The sequence below is a fragment of the Physeter macrocephalus genome, unplaced genomic scaffold, assembly GCF_002837175.3.
Source record: "Physeter macrocephalus isolate SW-GA unplaced genomic scaffold, ASM283717v5 random_724, whole genome shotgun sequence".
Taxonomy (NCBI): Eukaryota; Metazoa; Chordata; class Mammalia; order Artiodactyla; family Physeteridae; genus Physeter; species Physeter macrocephalus.
Genome location: NW_021145855.1, coordinates 4,473 through 32,014, shown reverse-complemented (window position 1 = coordinate 32,014; position 27,542 = coordinate 4,473). Strand labels below are relative to the sequence as shown.

General features: G+C 56.8%; 1 protein-coding gene across 4 annotated transcripts; it reads right to left on the bottom strand.

Annotated features, from left to right (window-relative positions):
* Window positions 1-12,101: 12,101 nt before the first annotated feature.
* Window positions 12,102-27,252, bottom strand: ALPL (alkaline phosphatase, biomineralization associated). Of its 4 annotated transcripts, none has more exons than XM_028485818.1 (10): window positions 27,126-27,252; window positions 26,705-26,820; window positions 25,407-25,581; window positions 24,448-24,623; window positions 21,085-21,228; window positions 18,917-18,986; window positions 16,681-16,815; window positions 14,406-14,597; window positions 13,817-13,936; window positions 12,102-13,113 (listed from the first exon to the last, which is right to left on the bottom strand). In XM_028485818.1, the coding sequence occupies exons 1-10, from the start codon at window positions 27,139-27,141 to the stop codon at window positions 12,848-12,850; spliced, it is 1,410 nt and encodes a 469-aa protein (XP_028341619.1). In that variant the 5' UTR covers window positions 27,142-27,252; the 3' UTR covers window positions 12,102-12,847. The 4 variants fall into 4 exon arrangements, with proteins under 4 accessions (XP_028341619.1, XP_028341618.1, XP_028341615.1 ...); XM_028485817.2 differs by having other exon boundaries at window positions 13,817-13,951; window positions 27,126-27,240; XM_028485814.2 differs by having other exon boundaries at window positions 13,817-13,951; window positions 25,407-25,560; window positions 27,126-27,232.
* Window positions 27,253-27,542: the final 290 nt, after the last annotated feature.

The window sequence follows — 27,542 nt, the reverse complement described above, 5'->3', positions numbered from 1 at the left end:
CCCACAGCTCTGGCCCGCAGCTGAGCTGGAGCGGAAGCAGGGGGCCGGCCTGATGAGCAGAACCTGCCTTCGCCCCTCGGCCTGCCCAGGTTGTGGCAGAGCCCCTGTCAGCGGGAAGGGCCGGCCTCTGGGCTGGGTTTCAGCCCTGGCCCCCGCCCCACCCCTCCAGGCTCCAAGGTGGGGCTGGGGGAGGCCGAGGACGAATCTGGCCTCTGGGATCAAAGTGTCCAGCGCTGTTTCTCTTGTGCCCACGCCAGCTCTGTGCTCGTCCTGGGTTCTGAGGTGGGGAGGGCGAGCCAGGACACTGACCCGAGGCTGAAATTAGGGCTTGGGCGGGGGGCGCCGGGCTCCGGGAAGCACAGGACTCTGCTTAGAAATAACTCTGGTGGTGGAAACGGCAGCCAAAGGTTTCTCTGGACGCAGGAGGCAAGAGGCCTCCATGGAGGGACTTGGGTGCCTGGCTGACCCGACAGCCGCGTCTCCCCTGCCTCAGAGCTGGGACCTGTCTCTCCAGGTCTCAGTTTCCTCACCTATAAAATGGAGGCAAAGCCCTACCTGTTGCTGTCAGGCCAAGAAGCTGTCATGGCCTCTAAGGGATGTGGCATAGACCCCATGCCCAATAAGAGGGGTCCTCCCCGTCCCCCAGCAGCTGGGGCATCCCTGGACATCCATGGCTAACTCTGGGGCAACGTTGCCAAAGAGCCGGCCGCAGGCCCAGGCCCGCCCAGTGCCAGGGCACTGGGACCTGGACATTCTCTGCTGCTCAGGCCACAGGGGGTACTTAACCAGGGACCCGGGAATGTGGAGGTCCCTCCCTCCTTCCCTGTATCCGCCCCGCCAAGGGGACAGTCAGGGACGGAGCCTCCTGAAATAACCAGATCTGGTTAGCAAGGCTAATTTTAAAAGCCACTCTGGCTGCCCCATAGGCCCTTCTGGGAAGCCATGAATGTCCCTGTGTTTGCCCCTGGGAGGCAGGGTGAGGGGAGAGCAGAGGGGCTGAGAGGACTCCCGCCCCTGACTGCCAGTGCCGGAGACCCCAAGCTGCCTCCCAAGGCCTGCCCATCCAGGGCCCAGAGCCCTGGCCCAGTACACGGGCTCAGGGGCCCAGCCTCTGCCCTGCCACTCAGAATGAACCCTGGTGGGCTCTCAGGATCCTCACCCTTTGTACTGGTCTCCCTGAAGCAGTTCTGGGCACGGAGCCTTAAGCTCTCTGTCTGTCTCTGTCTTGGCTATCTCCGACAGTCTCCATCTGCTTACTCTTTATGTCCCTTTATCTCTGTGTCTCTGCCTCTCTCTGTCTCGGACACTCGAGGTCCCTCTCTGCAGCTGTGACTCTACCCCCCTCTCTCTGGGTCCATCATGCAGGAGGCCCCCGCAGCCTCTGAGAGTCTGTAGGCTGGACTGTGCACTCCAGGTAAGGGGTAAGTGTCCACCTGGGAGCTGGGGCCACACGTGGGTCCTGGTGGGGGAGGACAGTAGTCCCGGGGACCCACAGGAGCTGTAACTGGGCAGGCAGGGGCTCTGTCATGACCTGGGCCAGCCATCCAGGCCAGGTGCAAGCAGAAGAATTGAGCTCCAGGGGTAGGGTGGCCAGATTTAGCAAGTAGAAACACACAGAGCCCAGTTAAACTTGAATTTCAGATAAACAAGGGATGATTTTTAGTTTAAGTATACCTCATGCAATATTTGGGACATACTTAAACGAAAAATCATCCCTTGTTTATCCGAAATTCAAGTTTGACTGGGCATCCTATGTTTTATCTGGCAGCCCTATGGGGGAGGCTCTAAGAATGAGAGGAGAAATTTCTTAGGGGCAGCAGGTTCTATAGACGGAGGGAACCCCCGCCTGGCGGGGATGTCACAGCCACGCCTGGGGGAAATCCCCGTCTGATGTGGGAGGAACAGCTCCTGCCCACAGGGAGCTTTCAGTTTTCTGGGGTGGGGCCAGTCCTCAGGAGCTTGGCTGGCGGGGTGCGGTGCACGTGATACACAGACACCAGTTACCTCCTCAGGGGAACCATAGACATCAGAAGGGAGGGTCTCTCCTGAGCCCCGGTGCCTCACCCAGGGCCTGGCACACAGGAGGGGCTTCATAAATATTTGTTGAATGAATGAAGAATTCTCCCAAGTCATGCCCACAGCAGTGGGGTGGTGCCTGGCCAGCAGGGGCTCCAGCACCCTACCTGCCCCTCCCAAGCTCCTTGGATCCAACGGGAGTGTGCACCGCCCTCACCCCAGGGGCTCCCCAAAGTGAGCTGTGGGGGGGGAGGAGCAGGGCAGAGGGCATAGAGAGATGATGCCAGCTTTTCTCCTACCCCACCCTCACCCCTGACCCCAATCCCAACTCGGAGTTGGCCTGGGCAAGCATGCAGGTCGGGGCTGGGAACTAGGGCAGGGTGACCTCTGGCTTCTGGCACTGGGGGCTTTTGGGGACTAAGGTAGGGGAGCAGGCCAAAGAGGTGCTGATCAGTGCTCCTTAGGGGGACGTTTGGACAGTTGGGAGATTCCTGGGACCCAGAAACTTGAGGACACTTGTTTCTGGGGAGGTAAGATTTGGATCTTCTCCTGAAGCGCATTGATCTCAGGGGCCTTCCTGAAGGGGCCAACTAGGGAGAGGCCTGTGGTTCTCCCACACCTCCCCCAGGACAGAGTCCCTTAAACAGCCTTTTTGTTCATTCATTCATACATTCATTCATTTATTCACTTGCTGATCCCTTCCTCACTGCCGCCATTTGCTGGGATGACCCGGCTCCAGGCCAGGTGATAAAAGACTGCAGCATCTCTTCTGGGCTCAGTAGGAACATACCTGTTCCAGTGCTGGCCCTGCCACTGGCTCCCCGTGTGACCTTGGGCAAGTCACTGACCACTCTGAACCTCAGTTTCCCCATCCCTACAATGGGGATAACGGCAGCAGCTCCCTGCCTGGCTACTGTGAAGGGTATGAGATGATGCCAACCCTTGGTGAAAGAGCTTCAGAGGGGGAGCCACCATGATTATTGTTGTTATTATTATTATCAGTATCATTTTTTAAAAATTTTATTTCTTTTATTTATTTTTGGCTGCGTTGGGTCTTCGTTGCTGCACGCGGGCTTCCTCTAGTTGCAGCGAGCGGGGGCTACTCTTCTTTGCGGTGCGCGGGCTTCTCATTGCGGTGGCTTCTCTTTGTTGCAGAGCACGGGCTCTAGGCACGCAGGCTTCAGTAGTCGTGGCTCGCGGGCTCAGTAGTTGTGGCTCTTGGGCTCTAGAGCGTAGGCTCGGTAGTTTTGGCGCACGGGCTTAGTTGCTCCGCGGCATGTGAGATCTTCCCGGACCAGGGCCCGAACCCGTGTCCCTTGCATTGGCGGGCGGATTCTTAACCACTGCGCTACCAGGGAAGCCCCATATTATCGGTATCATTTTGAGGCCCTTGTGGGTTGGGCAGGGAGTGGCTGGCCCCAAGGCCCAGGCCCCATGGCCAGTGTCACACTGAGCCATCCCGACAGGCCCGCTTCCTCTCGGAGCTTCAGCCACCTTGGCCCCCATCCCTCTTTTTCAAGGCATGTCAGCTCCTTCAAGGTGCCTCTGGCTTCTAGATCAGCAAGAAATCCTTCAGAGAAAAGTTAGAGTTGGGGACAGAGCTTGGAGTGGCCATCCGGTGGCAGGGCTTGGGCCTGGCCCCCCAACCTGCAGTGTGAGCTGGATCTGGTCCCTCCTGCTCGGGCCTGGTTTCCCCAGTTGTACAGCGAGGGGGCGGGGCTGGACGTCCTGCCACGGCCTGGACGGGGCCCTCTGTGTGTCATCCTGTTAGTAACGGGTTAGCTCCGAGTCTATAATCATATCTGCCCTGGGAAGAACTAACAGTGTCTCTGTAAATTGAGCTCTAATTGCGGCTTTTAGTGGAGTCAGCTGCTCCCCCATCCCGCCCCCCGCACACTGCTCTGAATCAGCGAGGTTGTCCCGGCCTGCCCTGCCAGGCCCAGGAATCCCCCAGGATTGTTCTGGCTCCCACTGAGCCAGCGATGGGTCAGGGACTAATGTCCTTCCAGGACCTACTGTGCATGAGGCTCTGAGCCGGGTGCTTTCTATGCAGTGGACTCCAGGTCATGTGACTACAGCTCTGGGAGGCAGGGGCTACTGGGGCTGTTTTTGCAGAAGGGGAAACTGAGGCACAGGGCAGCGAAGTCACTTGCCCAAGGCCACTCAGCTAGGATGTGGCAGAGTCTGGATATAAACCTAGATCTGTCTGATTCCGAGGCTCTGTTCCCGGCCTGAGGCGGAGGGGACACGCCCCACCCCACCCAGGGGCTCTGAGCCCCCCAGCTGATGCTCCTTCCCTGCTGGCGTTTGCTGACGAGGCCAGAGGCAGCTCCCCTTCTCAGGCGGGGCGCAGGCCTGTGGTTTCCCTGTTTGTTCTGGAGGTCCCAGCCGCTTCCCCGAGGAGACAGCTAGTGGTTCCCAGGCCACAGCCCCTCGGGCGGAGCCAGACCGCGACTGGCCGGCCTGGGAACACTGCCCGCCAGCCCCACTGGGCTCCACCAGGCCCTGGCGCTGGGTGGTCTGGGCAGGGGCCGGGGACGGCCTTGATCCTGGCCACGGGGCAGGAGCCACAACTGGTGTCAGACTTGAGGCTGCCCTGCCAGAGACCTGGAAGGGTCCTGAGGCCGGGGATGGCTAAACTGGGGCAAACATTGCCTTGCGGGGGAGCCCAGGAGGGAAGGTCCCAGGCCCCAGTTCTCTCTGAAGACCTCAAGAGAAACCTCCACCCCTTCAGGATTGTCATTGTTGGGTGGCTGCAACTCAACCACTGAGTTGGTTCAGACAGGAGCCCTCCTTAGAGGCTGGTGGAGAAGCCAGGGTTGGCAGGCAGAAGACCTAGCGTCCAGCCCTGCCCTCCTCTGGACCTCAGTTTCTCCATCTGTACAATGGGCAGGGGTCAGGACTCCATGCTTGACCAGGGCTCCACCAGCTGGGCAGGCTGTGGTTGTGGGGTGGGCAGCCCAGGCTGGAAGGATCTCAGTTGTTCCCAAAGTCATTTTCAGGGACTTCTTCCTGCCCCCACCCCCAAGTCTTATAGCCCCCGCCCACACCTCTGACACAGCCCGCTCTGTTCCCCTCTCCCAGGTGACTGCCTGATGGAGTGGAAAGAGCTCCCATGGGTTTTGGAGTCTGACAGAGCCCAGTTCAAATCCTGGCCACTGGTTCTCTGTGATCTTGGGCACGTTTCATCCTCTCCCTCCCCCATAGCTTTAAATGTCATCATGACGCTCATCCTTCTATCTCCGGCCTAGGCTCCTCCCCTGAACTCCAGACTCTTTCCCAACTACCTACCAGCATGTCCACTCCAAAGTCCAATGGGCATCTCCAAGCTAACGTGATCCAAACCAACTCTCTATTTTCTCCCCAGATCTGCTCCCCCATATGCATAAATGGCATTCCACCCCGGTGCTCAGACCCCAAACTGAAGGGGCATCCCTGCTTCCGCTGCTTCCTCCGCTCCCTGCATGCAGCCCGTCAGCAAGCCCGGCTGGCTTTAATTCCCAAACGTGTCTGGGATGAAGCCCCTTCCCACCACACTTAGCTGGTCCAAGCCATCATCACCTCCACCCCCAGCAACAGAAAGGCCTCCAGACTGCCCTCCGGCATCTGCTGCTGGCTTTCCTGAGCCCTGCATGGCAGCCAGAGCAATCTTTCCATAAGCTGGATTGTGTCGCTCCCCACGTCTAAGCTTCCCGTGTGACAGAAGAAGATGCAGGTGCCTGTCGTGCCCCACGCGACACAGTTCCTGTCCACCACTCCCACCTCATCTCATCCACTGTCTCCCCTTTCTCTGCGCTCCAGCCACATTGGTTATTTCTGTCCCTCAAACATGTTAAGAGTATTCCTGCCCCAGAGTCTTTGCACTTGCTTTATTCTACTTGGAATAATCTTTCCTCCAGCTCTTTGAAAGGCCACCTTCTTACCGACTGGGTCTCAGACCAAATGTCACCTCCTCAGACAAGTCCTCCCTGCCCACCAGCTACAGCAGGGCCCCCAGTCTCTCTCTGGACCTTGGTTTTCTTATTTGTAAAATGGGGCCAGTGCCAGTGCCCTACCTAAGAGGGTGGAGAGAGATGGTTGGCAGGGACGGGGTTGCTGAGATGCCAGCGTGAGGCAGGCACTGGGCTCCTGCGAGTCCTCCTCTTTCACTGGCACCCACAGTCCCAAGGCATGGCTGACCCTGAGCTGGCTGGACCCAGGGTCAGGAGGCTGGGAGAACTCTTCACCAGAGGTGGAAGCTGGGCTCCTCTGCCCGTTTTACTGTGTGACTTCAACTTGGTCTCTGACCCTCTCTGGGCTACCTTCCTCCCTGGCTTGCAGAAGCCAACTCCAGCCCTGAGCTTTGTCTGGGCGACAATGGAAAGAGGACTGTCCCCAGGAGATCCCTCAGGAGTGGAGGTCAGGGCAAAAGGCCCATCCAGCACTGAATCTCGCCTTGAGGCTGGATGTCAGGACAGCACCTGTTCATACCCTGAGAACAGGCAGCAGCTGCTCAGGCCTTAGCCCTGGAAGGGCTCTGGGAGAAGAGGGAATGATCACACCGTGAGCCTGTCCATATCCTGACCCAGCCCCCGTCCTCAGGCCGCGGCCTCTTAGCTACCACTGTTCCCCAACCAGGTCACCTGAGTGGGCAGGAGGCTGATTACAGGGCCCTCAGCCAGAGTGTTCGAGCCCAGGCTCACCTCAGAGACCCTGGGGCCACGCGCCCTGGCCTGGGCAGGGGGAGGGAGGGGGAGGGAGGGGGAGGGAGGGGGAGGCAGGGGGAGGCAGGGGGAGGCAGGGGGAGGCAGGGGCTCTGCCTGAGGCTGCTGGGCACTCCCCACCGGGACAAGGGCACAGGCCCAAGAGGTCAGGATCTCCTGACTGATGCCAGCAGCCCTGCTCCCTCGAACCTTTGCGGAGTTACAATCCCGACTCCTCCTTTCTCTTCCTCATCCTGCCCAGTGACCCCGCACTCCGCAGCCACGCTGCCTGCCTTCACGTCCTTCTCCATGTCCTGTTAGTGGTGGGGCTTCACGTAAGTTATCAGATTTCTCTCTGCTTCCGTTTCCTCATCTGTAATCCAGAGACAGTAACAGTCCCTGCCCTCGGAGAGTGGTTGGGCGGATAAATGAGTTAAGTGCGCTGTGAAGCCCTAGGAAGAGTGCTGGCCCTCAGGGAGCACCATGGAAATGGCCACAACTGTGCCTGTAGCCAGTGTTTCTACTACCTCAGTGATTCTAAGCCTCGGTTCCAGGGAGAGCCAGCACTGGCCGGTGGCGGCCCCCTGCCCCGCCTGCCCCTGCTGGGCTGGTGGGTCATGTGAGTGCCCCCCATCCTGAGGTTGCAGGCAGATGGCTGAGGAGCCAGAAAAGAGCCTGGAGCCATGATCAAGGCAGCATCACAAGGAGGCCCCAGGAAGCCACACAGGAACTCGGAAGCCCAAATCCTCTTCTGAGAACTTAATCCCCCACCCCACCCCCAGATCGGCTGCTACCAGATCTTGGTGGGAGGTCTCGGGGTTAGCCACCAGGGCTAATTATAAACGCTGCTGCTTTGGGGATCTCACTACCTGATCGAAGGGCTTCTGTGGCTGATGGGGCTGGGGTTGTTTTCCTTGGAGAGATTAGCGCCTCGGAGGGAGTTGGAGGAGGTGGACTGGGGGTCAGGCAGACCTGGGTTCAACTTGCAGCTGTCACTTACAAGCCATGGAAAAGGTCCCTGTGCCCTGCCAAGCCTCAACTTTCTAATCTGTAAAATGGGGATGATATCGTCCAGCTCACAGGATGGTGGTGGGGTATGTGGATGTGTCTAGCATCTGGGCATGCTACTAACCATCCTACAACTTCACTGCCCTGTCTTGGGTGCTTAGTAGGGTGTGCGGTGCATTGTAGGTCCCCTGCTCCCTCCTGCCTTCCATCTCAGAGCAGTAAGTTTGCTGACAATCTATCCACTTACATGCTGGTCCGGTTTCCTTCTTCACAAACAGGACTGAGACTCTCAGGCACAGGTTTGGGGACTGCTTCCTCCTCCCCATCTCCATGACCCCAGCTTCCCTTGCCTGGCCTCTTGCAGCAGACTCCTTGTTGGTTTCCCAGCCTCTAATTCTTCTCAAAGCTGCCCGCCAAGATGATCTTTCAAAAATGTTGCTCACGCCCCAGCTCCAGAATCTTCCATGGCTCCCCAGGCTCTTCAAGGTCAACCCCCGGCTTCTTGGAATGGCATTTGAGGCCCTCCTGCCCATCTTTCCCACAACGTTTCCTCTGAATTCCCCTCTGTAGCCTCATGCCTGCCTCAGTCCTCCTCACCTTGTCAAGCCCCAGTTCATTCTTTGCCTTCTGTCTCCGTGCCCACCCCACTTGTGCCCCCAGCTGGTTAGGTGCCCCCTCCATGCCCCCACAGTTCCTTGTCTCTCCACGGCCCTGGGATTCCCTCTGGTGGTGTCTGCCATGAGACATGAACTTCCTGAGGACAGAGCCTTGGGCCTGTTCGCAGGTGTCTCCCAGGCGTGGCCCAGGCTGTGGCCCAGAATAAGGCAGGGGCCACAAGCTCAGTTTCCACAACGACCAGACAGGTAACAGCAGTCCGGAGGGGCTTTGCATAAGGGTACAGGGAACCCTGGGGACCGAGGCCAACAGGAGAGGTACCCCCAAGATGGGCAGCCGTCTCTCAGCTCCAGCTGACTACTGCCCTGCAGAAACGTGGGGCAGTGCCAGCACACCTTCCAATTTTTCAAAAAAAAGCCAGATATTCAAATCTTTTGTGCAAGTTCCCAATGTTCTGAAACACTGTGAGGATACTCAGTGACGTCTGGGGAGCACGCGAGTTGGAAGGTGCCCTGAGCATAAGTGAAGGTGAGACAAGACAACCCAAACTTCCTACACCCCTTCCTTTCTGTGGGGCAAAGGTTCTCACTGTTGAGTGGGGGTGGGGGGCAGCGATTGTGTCCCCTAGAAATCTAGTGAGGAGGGGCTGGGCATGTTGCTAACCATCCTACAATGCACAGGACAGTCCTTACAACAGAGAAGCACCCAGCCCCAAGTGCTGGTAGTGCCGCGGTTGAGAACCTGCTAGAGTTGTTGGTGGGAAACATCAGCTCAACTGAAGACTACATTTCCCAGCCTCCTTTGCATTTGATGGGATCATGTGACTAGTTCTCACCAATGCACTGTGAGTAGAAGGGACATATGTTACTTCCGGGAAGAAGTGGTTAAAAAGTGGGTCCCTCCCACCCCCCTCATTGGTGAGCTGGTCAGATAGACGTTCTGGTTAGATAGAACATCTGGAACTTAGAGGACAGCAGAGCCACATAATGGAAAGAACCTGAGTCCCAGGCACCTGACCAGAGGCACCACCAGATGTTTGAGATAGAAATAAACTCTTATTGTGTTAAGTTCTAGATTTCTCTTTAACAGAAGACAGGGTTGTCTGGATGACTAGAAGAGGATTTGTCAGCTTAGTTTCAGTCTTCCTCCCTGAGAAAGCATCTTACTGTCACCCTTAGCCTCTAGTTCTGCGGGTGGATGGGTGGAGCTGGGACCTCTGCCTGGGCCCCTGGCCTGGATTAGGACTCAGAGCCACCAACAGTTAGAATAAAGGGGTGATGAGTGACGTGAAGGTGTGGGGTCCAGCCTGGGTGAGGGAGGCATGGGGAAGACTCTGGAGCAGTGGCGCCTGAGCATCCCTGATTATTCTTGAAGCAGACATCAGCCCACAGCCTGGACTCACGGCAGGAGGAGCTCCTTGTTTCTCATGGCATCCTAAAGCCTCAGTATGTGTTCAGCATGGTGCTGGGACTGTACATTCAGATGCAGGAATGGAACATCAGTGAAGTTAAAGAACTCTCCTGAGTTCATAGAAAAGAGAAAGTGATGGAGCAGAGACAGGAACCCCTATCGCTCTGACTCACAGCCCATGCTTTTGAACCCCATCCCAAAGTTTAACAGATATGATGGTGCTTTGTTTGTATCCTTTGAGCATTTACTGTTCTAGCACATGCTTGGGAGCTTTTTCTCAGCCCTTCCAGGGGCGGCTTGGAAGGGCCAGGGTGTTCATTTTCCTGGGAGCAGCCCTTAGCCAATGAGGGATTAGAGCTGGAGAATAAATACCCCGGCTCCCTCACCCCACAGCGGTATAACTCTGAGATACATCTTCTACACAGTCTCCTGGAGGCCCACAGTGGGACTGAGCCCTAGTTGTCCAAAATGGTTACCTGCTTAATAACATATCCTTCCCTTTCCCGGCTGACTTCCCCACTCTGCCTGGTGCTTTCTGGGTTCCTTTTATAAACTACTTGTACTCAGATCCTTGTCTCAGAGTCTGCCTCTGGAAAACCCAACCTAAGACACAAAGGATGGTTTGCATACCCCAGAGACATGTAAATTGATTTTGGGTGGTACTGGCGAACTTTTTTTTTTTTTCTAATTTATTTTTGGCTGCGTTGGGTCTTTGTTGCTGCACATGGGATTTCTCTAGTTGTGGCGAGCGGGGGCTACTCTTTGTTGCGGTGCGCGGGCTTCTCATTGCAGTGGCTTCTCTTGTTGCAGAGCACAGGCTCTAGGCGCACGGGCTTCAGTAGTTGTGGCTCACAGGCTCAGTAGTTGTGGCTCACGGGCTCTAGAGCGCAGGCTCAGTAGTCGTGGTGCACGGGCTTAGTTGCTCCACGGCATGTGGGATCTTCCCGGACCAGGGCTCGAACCTGTGTCCCCTGCACTGACAGGCAGATTCTTAACCACTGTGCCACCAGGGAAGTCCCAGGCGAACTTTTAAAAACAGACTGCTTAAATGTGAATTTAAAGAAGTGTTTAGGGGGACTCCCCTGGTGGTCCAGGGGGTAAAGACTCCGTGCTCCCAGTGCAGGGGATGTGGGTTTGATCCCTGGTCAGGGAACTAGATCCCGCATGTATGCCGCAACTAAGAGTTTGCATGCCCCAACTAAGAAGTCCACATGCCACAAGTAAGGATCCTGCATGCCGCCAACTAAGACCCCGTGCAGCCAAAATAAATTTAAAAAAAGAAAAAAAGAAGTGTTTAGGAAATGATAGTACAGAGATATGACAAAAATTATGAAGATGGTATGAGAATAACAAATGAAAATGCTGTAATGTACAGTTGAAGATGAGGTGTCTGTCCTGGCGAGAATGTAGGCATGTAGTTTAATTTGTTATCCCAGCATCAGCTCGGCTGTGCTTCCCTTTTTGCCAGGACTGCTAGGAACCTCAAAGAGAAATCTGCTCAGCTGCATTTTCATTCTTGAAGGATGTCTGCTTCTGACATACAATTTCTCATCTTTCCAAGTTCAAATTTAACTGGCCCCTGTTATGAGTCATTAGTACTGGCTGCCTCAGAGCCTGGTTGGCAGGAGGTTGGAAATGCATTATAAATAGATTCATCTATAAATGTGGATGATGGAGGCCTACTTCCTAGTGAGGATTAAATGAACTGAATGCATACAAGCATCAAGCACAGAGATCGGCAGATGGTAAATGATCAATATTAATTTTTAGGATTAGTATCATTATTGGGACTTTGATTCTAATTGAGGAAAGAGGAGCAAACTTGGGGAACTCTGTATACCCCCAATATCAGGTGTAATCTTGAGTCTGGTACCCAGGCTTGACAATCAGGAATGGAAAAATCACAATCCTCTAGGCTGAAGCTCTGTGAGGGCAACCACTAAATTCTTAGGACCTAGTACAGTGCCTGGTTCATACTCAATGCTTATTGAGTGAATGAATGGAGGAACAGCTACAATGGGCCAGGGTGGGCAGTTGTTTGTGGGCGCCATGCAGCAAGGGTGTCCCAGGGCCCTTGAAGGCCTTCCTGCCGTGGGTTTCAGGGCACAGAGGCAGTCTTCTTTAATCCTCATGGCAACCCCAGAGTGGACTGTCTCCCATTTTACAGATAAGCAAATGGAGAGGCAGAGACACAAAGGACTTTGTCCAAAGTCGCCCAGGTAATGTGCGGTGAAGTCCCCAGGTCAGCAGGAGACCCCTTTCTCCCCGTCCAACCCCACCTGTGCTCCTGGGCCCTAAGTCCAGTTCTTCCCAGAGAAATGATCTTATTTCAGTCTCTTCCTCACTGACCACAAAGACTCAGTCCTGTCCTCAGAAATATTTGGAAAGTTTTATTTAAATGTTTTGCGTTCCCTTTTAACCAACATCAAAAAGAGAAAAATTTTTGGCTGTTCCAAACAGGAGAGTCACTTCATAGAGGAGCTGGCATGTGTGTTCAGAGCTGGGAAGTGTCTGCTTTGCCAGGCTGCTCTTCCCAGCCTGGGCCACCCTGGGCTGGACGGCCAGTCCCAGGAGCTGACTTCCTGGGAGCCCCAGGCGGCCTTGGAATGAGTGAGTGAGCAAACCCCCATCCTGAGGAGGAGGACTTGGTCTCCCTTGCAGTTAGGACTGGGCTTGGGGACAGGGACATGAGCCTGGTGGGGCCTGGTGGGTTCCAGAGGGAAGGAGAGGGGAGTGGGAGGGTCAGATCCGGAATGTTCCATAGAAGCTCCAAGGCCTCTGGGTCTGGAGAAATATGTCTGCTAGAAAAATAAGATGCTTTGAGAAGTTCTGCAGTCTATGCTCTCTGCCTGCCCGAGAGGAACCTACCCTGTTGGCCAAAGGGGCAGCGGGTGGGGGCAGAGGCTGGAGGCCAGCAACTGGTGGAGATTTCCAGAGGGGAGCGAGGTGGCAGCAGGCAGACTTTGGTTTCCTGGGTCCCCTTTCTGGCAGCTGCAGAGGCTGTGGAGGCCTCTGCCTCCCGCCCCTTGAGGTGTGGGCTGCCGGGGAGTGGGCAGCACTAGCAGAGGGGGGCCAACCATCTGTCATGGGCTGGTAGATGCCCAGGCCCTGGGCCCTCAGAACAGGATGGCCAGGGGGAGCAGGGCCAGCAGGAACAGCAGAGGGCCCGGGGAGGGGCTGCCTGACAAGCTGGCGGAGGCACAGTGGTCGCGGTTGGCGCCGATGCAGGCTGCGTAAGCCATCACGTGGGGGATGTAGTTCTGCTCGTGGACGCCGTGCAGCAGGTGTGCCATGGGGCCCTTGGCGAAGACGGCTACGTCCTCCCCGCCATGGGTCTCGTGGCGCAGGGGCACGGCGGACTGTGCCTGGTAGTTGTTGTGAGCTGCGGGCCAGAAGAAACACTTGCTGAGAGCCTACCAGGGGCCTGGCACTATGCAGTAGCTTCCCCGTGCCCCTTCCAGGTTGGCCTGAGTGCCCCCATTTTATAGAAGAGGAAACTGAGGCTCACGGGAGGGAAGTCATTTCGCACCAGGCCACAGGATTTGGGCCTGAGTGTGTTCTGACACAGAAGCCTGCACTCTCAACCCCCAGACCTCATGCGGGCCGTCTGGATTAGAAGGGAAGGGTCAACCCAGGAGAGCCTCTTGCCATTGGCTGTGCCATTAGGCCCCCAGGGACCCCTGGGGACATCATGAACAAACATCCAACAATATGGAATTGGATAAGCAGACTGGGAAGACTCACACACTGGAATATTATACAGCCAGTAAAAACGACAGTGTAACGTAGCAAGCACCTGCACGTGCCGGGCACCACGCTAAGCTCACCAGATCTATCTAGTCCTTCAGACAAACTTAGGGGGTAGATGTGGAGGAAATGGAAGCTGAGGAAGGTGAAGTTATGTGCCCAAGGTCACAGAGCTGCTAGATTTTAGGAGGGGATTCAAATTAAGGTTGTTCTGATTCCAGTCCTGGCTATTCTGAGACACCCCCTCCCCCAGCCTTAACCACAGGACTACACTGTTTCCAAGCTCATCCCTAAGGGGGTGCCCTGTCCCCTCCCAGCTCTGGGCCTTGCAGTCTTACCGTAGTCCACCATGGAAACATTCTCTCGCTCACCACCCACCACCTTGTAGCCAGGCCCGTTGCCGTACAGGATGGCCGTGAAAGGCTTCTTGTCTGTGTCACTCACCATGGGGGCCAGACCTGCACAGGGAGGCACTGGTCCAGGGGTCATGTTGGAGTACAGTCCCCAGCCCCCAGCTTGGCAACCCCTGGGTCCCCTTTCAAGGAAGCCGCCTTCCAATCCCAATTTATTTCCAACCAGCCGACCTTCAGTTTTCACTGTGCCCACATCCTCCCATCTGTTGGTCTGTCCTTCCATCCTTCCATCCATCCATCCACCCTTTCCTCTCCCCTGTCCATTAATCCATCCTCTCCTCTCATTTTTCTACCCATCCATCATCCAGGCGGCCACCCATACACCCACCCAGGCTTCACTTCACTCCATCCCCCATCCTGTGTTCCCCCACCTGTCAGTGACTTCTCCTCCCTACCCAATTCTGAGTCTCACACGTGCCAGGCCCTGGGCTTGCCAGGTCTCCCACCCCACTCCTGCTCCCAGAGGGCAGACCCTGGGAGTGCCCAATGCCCACCCCCATGGAGGCCCACCTACCAAAAATAGAGTTGCCACGGGGGGTGTACCCGCCAAAGGTAAAGACGTGGGAGTGGTCGGCGGTGACAACGGTCAGCGTGTCTTCCACGGAGGTCATGGTGCCTGCCTGCCCGATTGCCCGGTCCATCTCCACCGCCTCGTGCAGTGCCTGCTTGGCTTTGCCCTCATGGTGCCCGTGGTCAATCCTTCCCCCTTGGGACACCAAGGCAAAGGCCTCCAGTGAGGGGGCGGGGAAGGAGATCTGACCCCCAATTCCCATCCCGTGACGGCCAGGGGACTGCCCTGGGCCAGGCACCACATCAGGCATTTGACACAGCCATTCGACCTTCACAGCTCCTCAGAAGGCGAGTTGCTGGACCACAGGCCCACGCATGGAGAGTGCAAAGCCAGGGTTTAAAGCAGGTCCGCCACCCCACTCGGCTCCCATCACCGCTTCTTCAGCTGCTTGGTGTCCCTGAAGACCTCGGAGAGGTAGGAAAGGGACCCAACATGCCTGAATGGCTACTAGGGGCCAGGCATCCTAAGCTGATGCCTTGTTTCCCTTTCACAACAACCGTGGGCAGAGATGGGTACAATTAGCCCCATTTACAGATGGAGCAGCTGAGGCCGGGAGTGGGAAGTGATGTGTCCAAGGTGGGATCTGCTGGGATTTGAATTCAGGTGTGACTCACTGTAAAGCCCTGGTTTTCCATCTCCGCTTGGAATACATCCCCTCCGAGGGTAAAGCACGCTCCTAAAGGGGAAAAGCCCTCCATGCCTGGGCAGTGCCTACGGCAGCCTTCCATAAAGGCCTGGGGAAGCCTGCACCTCATGCCACCTCCCCCAGATGAGCACAGGAGGCCTGGCGTTAAGCCTGGCTTAAAGGTCATGGCTAAGGCTGTGTGACTTCAGAGAACACCTTCCATCTCTAACAGGAAGACGATGCCTGGTGGACACTCCCAACTCCGAGGGTCCTGAGCCTGGGTGCCTGGCCGCCCTCCTTCCTGCTAGCCTGGGCCTCACCACTCTGGCCCGGCAGGCTGGCAGGGTGGGTCCCTCCTTTGTTGTGGTTCTGGGAGCAGCTGGTCTGGCGGGCCCAGTCTTGGCCCCGTTCACAAAGAGGACCGCTCCCAGGGGAGCCCGTGCTCACCACCACTGGTTCCTGGCTGGTTCTTCGGCATCAGAGGCCCATTCAGGGCCAGGCCAAGACCGCCGTGCTTGAGTGGGAACCCCGGGGCTTGGCAAGAAAGCCGCCGAGTTGGGCTGGCGGCCGCTGGCCTCTGGAGGGCGGAGGGGCCTGAGCGTGTGCGTATGTGTGGTGAAAGGATGTGTGCAAATACGTCCGTGTGTGTGTGTGTCCATTTAGAACATGGAAGACAATAGTTGTTAGAACCTTGGAAGATTCTGGAAACTTTATCATTTCCTCTCACTTCCTATTGTGATTGACTTAGCTACTGTGTAATCATAATAATGATAATAATAGAAGCATCAAGGATTTATTCTCTTTTGGGCCCTGTTCCAAGTACATTATGTCTCTGAACACAATGGATGCTAATAACCCTTCTTGGAGAGGGGGACTATTTTTGGCCTCATTTTACAGAAACGTACAGGTAGAGGTCACAGAGCCAGTGGGTGGCAGCATCAGGACAATGACTCCAGGGCCTCACAACATTGCGGGGAAACCCCAGGAATGTCGGCATACAGCACCGCTGCCTCCTGAAGGGTCTGGCTCTCCCAACCCAGGCGACCCCAGGATATACCAGGGCCCGCCCTGGGCCTTCTCCTCTCTGACCTTGCTCCCACTCAGGCCCAGTAACATCAGAGGTCTGCTGTCCAGCTGCGAGGGTTCCCGCAGACCGATGGGCACCTACAGAGGAGGACCCTGGGCCGGTGTCCTTGGGCCCAGCCAGGCAGCTGCTAAGAGCACATTTGTCTACCGGGGCCTGCCGATTTGTCTTTTGGGAGGAGTGAAGCTGAGGGGCCTGCACACCCCTCCAGAGCCAGGCCTTGGGGAGGTATTTCCAAAAGGAAGAAACTTGCCTCCTCTCTCAGGAAGCCTTCCTGGACTAGTAAGCCAGATGTGCCATCTCCACGCCCAAAGGAGAGCTGCTTGTTGGGCTGGGAACTTCAGCACTGCCCCCTTTTCCCCCCTCCCTCCACAACCCATCTCCCTAAAGGAATCTCCCTGCTCATCCCCAAACTGGACAGTTCTCTCTGAGAGCTGGACCGCCCTACCCCTGAACCCATCTGGAAGCTCCCAGGGAAGTGGCCCTGCAGTCAGGCCCTGAACTCCTACCTTCCACCAGCAAGAAGAAGCCTTTGGGGTTCTTGCTCAGGATCTTGATGGCCACCTCCGCCATCTCGGAGAGTGAAGGGTCAGTCACGTTGTTCCTGTTGAGCTCATACTGCATGTCTCCTGGCTCAAAGAGACCTGAGGAGGACCCGGGAGGATGTGGGTGTCTCAGGGAGCACAGGGTCCCCACACACAGCTTGGGGGTAAAGTGGGGGGATGGAAGCTCATCTGGGTGGCTCTTGCAGGCCTGACTTGTGCCAGGTGCTTTGGGCGCGCTTCCTCCTTTCACCTTCTTAGCCACGCCATGGTGAGAGGGACCACCGTGTCCATTTCACAGAGGAGGAGACTGAGCCTCAAGTGTTCAGTACCTTGCTATTTTCAGCTGCTAAGTGGGAGACCTGGGATTCCAATCCATCAGCCCACCCTGAGCCCATAGAGCCCTGGACATGGCAGAGGACTGTGTCCTGGCCTCAGCAAGGCAGCCTGGGTGTGTATTTACATGTCGTTTACAGGTCAGGCTTGAAGGGCTCAGTGCCCTATGCAGTGAAACAGAAGAAGGGTTGGGGTCATTGTCCCTGCTGTTCACCGAGCTCGGTTTTTTCCCTTGTGAAGTAAGGAGAGTGATCCATTTCTTACCCATGTCACAAGATTCCACAAGTACCTGGATGTCCTTCCAGAACACCTTGCCCTTCCATGAGTGCATGCAGCCAAGCAAGAGCTCCAATTAACAGAGTGCTTACTCTGTGCCACACGCTGTCCTATGTGCTTTGGAAGCACTTAGGCGCCAGCCTCTGAGATGGTGCCCAATAATCCTCCCTCCTGGAATTCATGCCCGTGTGTGCCCCTCCCTCACTGACTAGGGCTAGTCGGTGTATCCAACAGAACACTGTAGAAATGATGGTGTGTGACTTCCAGGCCAGGGCATAACACTTTGTGGCCTTGGCCTTGCATACTCTTACATTTCTGGCGGAAGCCAGCCGCCATGTTGTAAGGACACTCAAGCAACTCAATGGAGAGATTCACGTGGCAAGGAGCTAGGCCTCCTGCCAACAGCCTGCACCAAGTTATGAGCCATATGAGTGGGCCACCTCAGAAGCCCCAGCCCCAGACAAGTCTTCAGATGACTACAACCTCACGAGAGACCCAGCTAAGTCACTCGCAAGACTCCTGACCCAGAGAAACTGTGAAGGAATAAATTGTTCAACAATCATTATAAATAAAACAACTTTACAGTTGTTTTAAACTGTAAAGTTTTGGGATAATTTGTTATGCAGCAACAGGTAACTTATATATTAGCTCACTTAATCCTCATGACAACCCTGAGGTAGGCCCTATTGTTATCCCCATTTTACGGAGGATTCATTATCCTTATTTTATAGAAGAGAAAACTGTGGCGCAGAGAGGAGAAATCACTTGCCCAAGGTTACACAGCTCATGGGTGGTAGGAGCTGGATTTGAACCCAGCACTCTGGCTCTAAGATCCATGAACAGAACTTTCTTACTCCATGGGTACATGCATAACTCTACCCAGCCAGTGTGGGGTATGGGGTGTGTGCTGTGTGACCCAGGCAAGTAGAGAGCTGTGTGTGTATCTGAGGGATCCTCCAGGTGCCCAGCTCTAAGCCCATAATTTCCAGTGACACACCCAGGACCCAGGGGCTGTGTTTCTTGAGAAAGATTTGCAGGAGGTTTTGCCACCACTTGCTTGGCCCAATAGCCAGAAGGGAAAGAGGACCCAGATGTCTGCCTGGTGGCACTCAGGGTCTCATTCCACCTGGTCTGGAGCCGCCCCCAGGCCCCACAGCTGTTTCCCACTCCCTGGGGAAATGGAGGCACCCCCCCCGCCCCCAGTCAAGACCACTGGCGACAATCTAGCTGGCTTCTGCCCTGGCAACATAGCAGGGCTGGCTCTGGGTCCCCTTGCTCCTCAGTCTAGGATCTGTTTAAGTCCCAGCTCCAGCCAGGGTTCAAACTCACCTGGGCCCTAATTCTAACTGTCTGTGTGGCATATGCCAGAGGTTGTTTCCTTTCTCTGAGCTTTGTTTCCCTTTGTGCTCAATGGAGCTATTCACCCTGCAGAGCCAGCAGATTTCAGGTCTAATTCTATGAACCAGAACCCCTCCCTCACCCCTCCCAGGCCCTGGAGCCTGAGGGCAAAGGTCCCTAAGTAGGGGGGCAGCCTGGGACCTCATCCCCCCGGGCACCCAGCTGGATGTCCACTCCACCCCCCTCCACTTACCCAAGAGGTAGTCCACGGTGTAGGGGTCGAGGGCCAGGAGTTCGGTGCGGTTCCAGATATAGTGAGAGTGCTAGGAAGGAGGGTGGTGTCAGCCATGCGGGGCTGGGGAAGTCGGAAGGACTAACCCCAGCTGGTCTCAGAGTCTGCGGCATGTACTGGTTCTCTTCAGTCATTTAAAATCCCTCCCCGAAGACCTACCATCCCTGCCTTCAAGAAATGGCAAATAGGGGCTTCCCTGGTGGCGCGGTGGTTGCGCGTCCGCCTGCCGATGCAGGGGAACCGGGTTCGCGCCCCGGTCTGGGAGGATCCCACGTGCCGCGGAGCGGCTGGGCCCGTGAGCCATGGCCGCTGGGCCTGCGCGTCCGGAGCCTGTGCTCCGCAACGGGAGAGGCCGCAGCAGAGGGAGGCCCGCATACCACAAAAAAAAAAAAAAAAAAAAAAAGGAAATGGCAAATACATGGGAAATTTTAATGCAGGGAGATGAGAATTTGGAGACCAGAGACCACTGTGAGCCTCGAGGCAGGATCAGAGAGAGCTTCCTGATGTCCTAATGGGGCCTTGAAGGACAAGCAGGAATTGACCAGCCTGGGGTCAGGGAGTAGAGTTCCAAGCACGGGGAGGGATCAGGGAGCAAAGAAGAGGGAGGTGCAGATCACAGGGGGCCTTGAGTGTCCACTGAGAGGTATGGGCTATGTGTATTCTGAGAGCTGTGGAGAGCCAGGGAGGAAGCAAAGCCCTAGCTCTGCCCTAGGGACCCCATCCAAGGGGGAGATAAAGGAAGTGCTGTTTCCCCAGGGCATAGAGGCCATGGGAAGGGGCTGGCCAGCTTGCCTGGTGATGGCACCATTCAGGCCTAGACTGGGGGGTCCCAAACTACCAGGAATAAGCTGTGTGTCCACTAGAGAGCCCCTTGCCTTCCCTGGCCAATGGCATCGGGATCAGAGGTTTCTGAACCTCAGGGGCTGCTTTGGGAAGGAGGGTGGGAAGGCTAAGAAAGTGGAGCTCCCCTCCTTCACGGAGATGATGCTCCTGTGTGATCTCATTTGTCCCTCACATCACCCACACAAGGTCGGTACTGTATTCTCATTTTACGGAGGAGGACACCGAGACGCACAGATTAACCCATACTCAGGCATGATTTGCGAAGGATGTGTGGCTTATCCGAAACCTCGAAGTGATACCCTGTCAGGTCCAGTGATGTGGGCGCCTCTCTCCCTCTTGGTGTCTAGACTGAGCTCCAGGGTAAGCCCCCTGCCTGGGCAAGAAGGATTAAGCTCTGGTCCCACGTTCCAGGTAGAGAAACTGAGGCTGGGAGTGGCGGTGTCTCTCTGACTCGGGCTGGGATGGGGCTCTGGTCTAGCCTGAGCTGACTCAGGAGTGGGAAAGGTTCAAAGCAGCTCAGTCCCACCCCTACCAGCCCCGGGGGGCCGTTCCCCAGACCCTACCCCCCACCCCGCTCTTGGCCCGGCCCTGTCCCACAAGGCCTCCCCGGGGGCCAGTCCTGGAACCCTCAGAAACCCAACCCCAGAGTGACCTCAAAGTGGCTGCCAGGCTGCTGCCCACTGTCTTCAGTCTTGGCCGCAGTCATTCCCAGACCCCAGCTGCCCCAGGCCCAGCGGCCGGCAGACGGATTTTAAGGGCCGGAGCTGCTCCAGGGAGCCAGCGCCCAGGTCTTCCCATGCTCCAGCAGGCCAGCACGTGCCCCAGCCCGGCCCCTCCCTGCCACGGCTGCCTGCAAGACCCTCCCAGTGTTGCCTCCTCCCCCTCCTCCCCCTTGTCGGGGCTTCTCAGCCCCACCCTTGTGGTCTGTCCCCTCTGGGTTCCCGTAGCTCCTGGGCGTCTCGCCATCCAAGCACACAGCATTCCACGTTTCCTTAACCATCTGACTCATCCTTTGGACCTCATGCCTAGCCAGGGGCCCTGCACACAGTAGGGGTGCAGGTGGACTGAACGTCTCTGCAGGTTATTCCTTGGCCCGCTGTGGTCTCGAGGGGAGGAATTGATGGGCACCTACTATGTGCCATTCATATATCTGTAAAGCCCTCTGAGCCCGTTGAGGTAAGGATTACGACCCCACTCTACAGAAATGAACACGGATTCAGAGGGGTTCCCGCAGCCCTGCCCACTGCAGGCGTACCCTGCAGCCATCAGGCCCCCGGACAGGCTACCTTGTGTTTCGGTTTGAAGCTCTTCCAGATGTCGATGAGGTTCAGGCCGTCCAGCCTCGTGCCCCTGGCCTTCTCGTCCATCTCATACTCCACATCGGTTCTATTCTTGGGGAACATGTACTTCCGGCCGCCCCCCATGATCACCTAAAGGGGACACAGCCGTGAGGAGCCCAGGGCGCCATGACATCCAGAGGCTCCAGAGGCCCCGCCTGGAGAGCTGGGCTCCTGGAGGCCCGGCGGGTGGAGTGGAAGCTTCTCCAGCATGGCGAGTCCTGGCTCCAGTCCACGCTGCCCTCCCCGAGCCTCCACTTCTCCAGCTCGGGGGCAGGGATGAAATCACGAGGCTATTGGGACTGTGATTTGGGCTTCTGGGTGAAATACTGGAGCTAACCTCCCTTATTCGGCTTTCCAGAAGCCCGACGCATAACTTGGGCTTCTGTGAGAATAATACCATTTACAGAGTGTGTGTCAGGCACTAAGGACTTGAGATACATGATCTTATTCAACGTCATACCAAGGCTGTAAGGGAACCCCTGTCACCTGTTTTCCAAATAAAGAAATGGGTGTAGGAATGTGGTTTCTTTCCCATAAGGCCACACGGCCAGTGAGGGGCAGGAGCCAGGATCCAAACCCGAGGCTCCTCCAGCCCCAGCACCAGGGCCCTGCGGATCCACGGAGCTGAGGATGGGGACTCCGAGAGCCTCCTCCCCCCACAGCCAGGGAGCTCTTGGGGCAGCCCAGCTGGGAGCCTGGCAAACAGCGGGCCAGTACCCACGTCTGTGCAGTCACCGCCAGGCTAATTTTACCCACTGTGCTGACCCGCTTGGGCAGACGGACGCGGGACTGTTTGTTTTCCTGGGGAGTCCATGTTTGAAGTCCTGGCTATTTTTAAAACGGGGGCCAAGAGCATAATAGCCGTCGCCCGCAGTGACCAGCACACCGGTGTCCTCCTGTCACCGTGGGCGTCAGCCCAGGCCGCTGCCCCTGGCTGACACCTTGGGAGAGCAGACCCAGTGACGGCTGGCCTCAGATCCACTGTCCTGGGACTGGCATTTCATGGGCACCCTTCTCAACCTTCCATTCCAGCTCCCTCCTCAGAACCCAGGTTCCACAGGGTGGAGGGGGAGCCAGGAGTCCAGGCCGGTGGTACAGGTGAGGGGTACAGGCTGGCCCCAGGACCAGGCTGGATCCTGGGGAACCAGAAAGAGCTCTGAAGTCAGACATGGGTTTGAATCTTGACTCTACTGCATCTTGACCAAGGGCTTGTCACTTAAGCTCTCTGCACCTCAGTTTCCTCAACTATAAAATGGAAGTAACGGCCACGCACAGGACTGTCCCAGCCACTGGACTGTCCCAGGAGGAAATGCAGTGACGCAGTGCAGTCCCGGCACCTGGGGCTGGCCTCCCGTGGAAGGTATTCTCAACGGCCAGAAGTAGCAGAGATCCAAGTAGTTCCAAGTTCCTCACTGCCAGCTCCAGCCAGGAGCTCTGGGGGCAGGGCAGGCTGTTAAAAAAAGGAGAAGGGGACCCAGGGTCACTGGCCCCCCGCCCCACCAAATTGTTCCCACAGAACCTGACCCCTTGGCATTTTCAGAATGGAAAATGAAGCCCCCAATCTTCTTGCCTGGAGCCTCATCATTTCCAGCCCCAGCAGGCACTTCACACACTCATTAAACTCCCAAATAACAGACTTGCTGTTTGGCTTTGGGGTTTGGGTTTGTGTCTCTCATTTTTCTTTTTCTTTTTTCTTCTTTTTTTTTAGCAAAAGATATTTATTTTCAGGGCGGACACCAGGATTTTTGTTTCATGCACAGCCTGGGGGCTGGGGGGCTTTGGGGTGGTGCTGATGCAGGGGCAGAAGGGAGAGGGAAGGACGAGGAGGCTGAGAGAGGAGAGGGAGGAGGGGCAGTCCTCACAGCTGCCCCACCTCCCCACTCACGCCCTAGCTCAACCCCCAGTGGCCTCTGCGGCTTACCACCCCCCTAAACCCAGTTCACACCCCTCCCCCCGCCACCCCCCACCACAGAAGCCTTTAAGCTCCTGTCCCCTTCTCAGGCTGATGCTGCCAAATCTCTCTCAAGAGCAGCCCCGTAATTACACCCTGTGCTTGTACAACAAATGTTCTCACATCCATGACCTCATCTCAGCCTCCAGCGGCCCTGGGAGGGGGCAGGTGGGGCTGTCTGCCCCTGTTGCACAGGTGGGGACACTGAGGCTTGGGGAGGGGAAGCGACTTGTCCCAGGACATGAGTCGGGTACAGGCAAAGTCAGAACGGCGGCTTTGCCTGAGACGGTCACTTGCTAGGAGCGATCAACGGGACTACGTGTCCCGAGAAGGGCAACTCAGTCCACTGCTCAGAAGAATGAGGGGTTGGAAGAGGGGCCAGGTGGCACTTAGAAATTGGGGGGATGGCATGGGGGGGCAGAGGATGGGTCTGGGAGCCAGGAAGTTTGTCTGGTGGGAGTAGAAACAGAGGTAAGGGGTAGGAGGGACCTGGGGGCTCTCTGAGCCTCACTGAACCCCCATTCTAGGCTTGGGGGCCGAAGTCCCCTCACCCCCTCACCAGCCCCTGGCAGTAGGTAACAAGAGTCTGAAAAGGGAACAAGCCAGAGGTTCTCATTTAAGAACAGAGAGTAGGGACCCATCTGAACGTCCGGTGGACAATGCTGGGGTGCACATGTGCTAAGCCTGCTCCGTATGTCAAAGCTGGTGTTTCAGGGCAGGGACATGTGGCTGCTCGTGCATAAATGCTACCACTTTCTGAGCAGTCACTAGGCATTGGGCCCAGGGCTAAACTCTACAGGGAGTACTTTATTTAGATCTTGCAATGGGCTTATAAGGTAGGTACATTTCACAAAAGGGTTGTAGAAGGGAAGGCTCAGAGAGGTTAAGTAACTGACCCAAGGTCACACAGCTAGCAAACAGCAGGGCAAGGACTGGAACCCAAGTTTTAAAGTAAGAGCTCGGGCTAACCACGGCCCACACCGCCTTTTCTCTGGGCATGCTGCCTGAGTGCACGGGACGCGTGCCTGTCTGTGCATGTGGGAATGTACAGGGCAGGTACTCGCCTGAGATGGCACTGTGTCACCCCCACGCTCCAGTGCAGTGCCAGTTTCCAATTTACAGAATAATCCCTGGGCGCCTGGTTCTTGAGCTGTGGTGGCGGCCACATCAGGATTCGTCCCTCAGCCCCACCGTGGAGAAATCCTACAGTGCCTCCCTGCCCCAACCGCAAATCCCCTAATGGGCTGGGAGCCCTCCCAGGTGTGAGGGGAGCCAGGCCAAACTGCTTTTCCCGGGCCAGTCTAGGCCTGAGGCCTCGGACCCACAAGCCCCTACTCTGGCTGCACTCCCATACTCGCCTCGATGTCCCTGACGTTGTGCATGAGCTGGTAGGCGATGTCCTTGCAGCCCTGGCTCAGGGCCTCCGGGGGCATCTCGTTGTCCGAGTACCAGTCCCGGTCAGCAGAGTGGGCGTAAGCGGCGCTGGGGGTGGCGTGGTTCACTCGCGTGGTGGTCACGATGCCCACGGATTTCCCTGGGGTGTGGGAGAGGAGGGGTTGGCTTCGTCTGGAAATGGGCGTGTCCGAGCTGTCTTCCCCCTCCCTCTCCTAGTTAAAGACAGGTCAGTTCTGCTGCCTGCCTGGGCCCCAGTCTCCACATCCGTACTAAAGGTGGGGCTGGTGGCTTCCAAATATCCGGGCAGCTCAGATACTCTGCCTCTGTGACCCTCCCCCGTCCCGAGGGCCCTTGAGCTGTGAGCACCTGGGCCGGAGCCCTCCCCTCCACCAAGGACCCTGCAGAGCCCCACCCTGCAGGAAGCCCCCCCGGCTGCCCTGCAGGAACACAAGGGCCCCTCCGAAGGGCTCTCAGGTGGAGTGTGGTTCTGTCACCTATGTCAGCCGGCCTCATAGCCTGACTCCAAAGTCCCTGGGGGCACGTGCCAGGGCCTCCCAATTCCCAGGAGGAAGGGAGAAGGGGTAGACATTTACTGAACTCCCACAGGAACAGTGCTGGGCTTGTCCCTGACCTTCCTCACACTAAACCTGGGAGGGGGCCATGTTTTCATGCCCATTTCATAGTCAAAGGAATAGACTCAGGGAAATGAGCTGGGAGCAAACGCACACCTGAGCGACCCCCTAAACCACTAGCTTTCGCTGTCATGGAAAGGAATCCATGACTATTTCACAGAGGCCCAGAACCTCAGAGCTGGAAGGGCCCTAGAGAGCATCTTCTTCTACCCTCTCCCCATTGTACGGTTGGAAAGAGGCTCAGACAGGCCACAGAGCCGGGCCGATTCCCCACCACTCGCCCCACTCACCTGCGTCCTTGGCCCAGCGCAGGATGGAGGTGACCTCGTTGCCCTGAGTGGTGTTGCACTCGGTGCGCTGGGTCGCTGCACTCACTCCCACGGTGCCCTCATTGGCCTTCACCCCGCACAAATAGGCGGTGGCGGTGCCCGCGCTGTCAGGGACCTGAGCATTGGTGTTGTATGTCTGCAGGCGGGAAAGGAGGGTCAGGAGGTGGCCCGGCCTGGGCGCACTCTGCTGCCCTCCGACCCCCACTCTCACCATGGGGCCTGGGCATGAGGGAGACAGAGGCCTCTCGCGGCCTTGGCTGAGCCCTGCTACCCACTGAGGTCCCCCCAGAGCCACAGGATCACCTAGCTGCCTGCTTCCTGCCCACGTCCTGCGCCCTGGCAGCCAGGGTAGCAGGAAGGGGCGGGAACGCAGTGTTCCAATATGTGGAGACTCGTTTGGCAGAGAAATGGGGGCTGGGTCAGCTCTCTCTGGGTCTGGGGCTGCAGAAGCCAGCAAGGGGGAGGGGGAGGCAGGTGAGCCGTGGAGAAGGGAGACGGAGGGGGTTCTTGAGGGAGTGAGGGAGGCTGGTGAAGGGGAGGGAAAGTTAGGGGGAGGCAGGATCTAGGATGGGGAAATGGGGACCCCCCCCACTATTCAGACCTCTGGTCTGAAACTATCTGCCCATCTCCCTGCCCACCAGCCTGAGAGCTCCTTAAAGGCCAGGAAACATTACAGTCCCTGCTATTCCCCCAGAAGGGAGCCCAGGACCTGGCCCAGAGTGTCTAAAAGACCTTTATTATGTGACACCACCGCCACCAGCAACTACAACACCAGAAACAAAGCTACCACTTTCCATCTGAGCCACCTTGGGAGAGAACAAACATAACAGAACCCCATGCAAAGAGTACACACTGCGTGATCCCATTTACGTCAAATACAAAAGCAGGAACAGCTAATCTATGGTGTTAGAAGTCAAGGAGCAAGGACTGGAGGGGGGCGTGGGGGGACCCCTGGCTGCCGTCATGTTCAGTTTCTCAACCTGGATGCTGGTCATACAGACATGTGCAAAGTTTGTGAAAATTCACTCTGTACACCGGTGTACTTCTCTCTATGTATGTTATGCGTCAATAGATTTTGAAATCAATGAGCTGAAATCCCCAGAGTCTTGGGAAGCAGCCGCTACTGTCCTCACTTCACAGAGGGGCCACAGAGCCCCCGGGAGGGCTGACCGCATTGCCAGCAGGTTTGAGGGTTCCAGCAAATGCCATGCCCCTGCGCTTTCCTCCTGAGAGGTGGGAGGCTTGGGGCTGGAGCTCACCTTGGAGAGGGCCACGTAGGGAAACTTGTCCATCTCCAGCCTGGTCTCCTCCCCTGGGCTGTGGTGGAGCTGACCCTTGAGGATGCGGGCTGCCGTCACCGTGGAGACGCCCATCCCTGTGGCGGGGGGTGGGGGTCAGGGGGCCTCAGTCTCTCGGGCTCCCAGCCTCTCCAATCAGCCCTCTTGGGCACCCAGAGGTCCCTAGAGTTAGGTGCCAAGGTAGGCTGAGCAGTGGGCACCAGAGCATGACTGGGTGGCCCCTTTCCTCCTTCCCTCCCGAGACCCTTGGGGTCCACAGCCTGGCTCTCCCACCCTCTTCAACATGCCCCCAGGGCCCCAGCCTCTACAACACAGCCACCTTCACCTCTGCCTGCCTCCCTGGGCCCCCATCCAGCCCCTCCCTTGGGCCCCCAGGCCTCACCGTCTCCAAGGAACATGATGACATTCTTAGCCACGTTGGTGTTGAGAGTCTGAAGCCTCAGGGCATTTTTCAGGGTCTGCTGAGCTTGGTCTCTCCAGTACTTGGGGTCTTTCTCTTTCTCTGTACCGACAGAGAAGCAGAGTTATTTGGGAGGGGGTGGGGCAGCTTCCCATCCCCAGTTACTACAGACGCCAACTTCTCATTGCAGAAGGCTGCCTGGACTCGGCAGAGGAAGCAGTAGTTGCCCATCTCAGACAGCCGTCGTGAGATCTGCAAAACCTATGCCAGTCCCATCCTCCAAACGAGCCTGTGGACCCTGGGTCTTCTACCCACATCTGAGACTGGAAAAACCAAGGCTCAGAGATACCAAGCAACTTGCCCAAAAAGGCCACACCGCTCTGGCAGACACTGGCAGAG

Bases quoted from the DNA above. Each gene is read 5' to 3' on its own strand.
- ALPL (XM_028485817.2), bottom strand. The intron at 18,987-21,084 runs GTAGCCTGTCCG...CCTCCTTCCTAG, and splicing joins GCTTCAAACCGAAACACAAG to CACTCTCACTATATCTGGAA. The intron at 13,952-14,405 runs GTAGGTGGGCCT...CCCCTGGACCAG, and splicing joins CCGTGGCAACTCTATTTTTG to TGCCTCCCTGTGCAGGTCTG.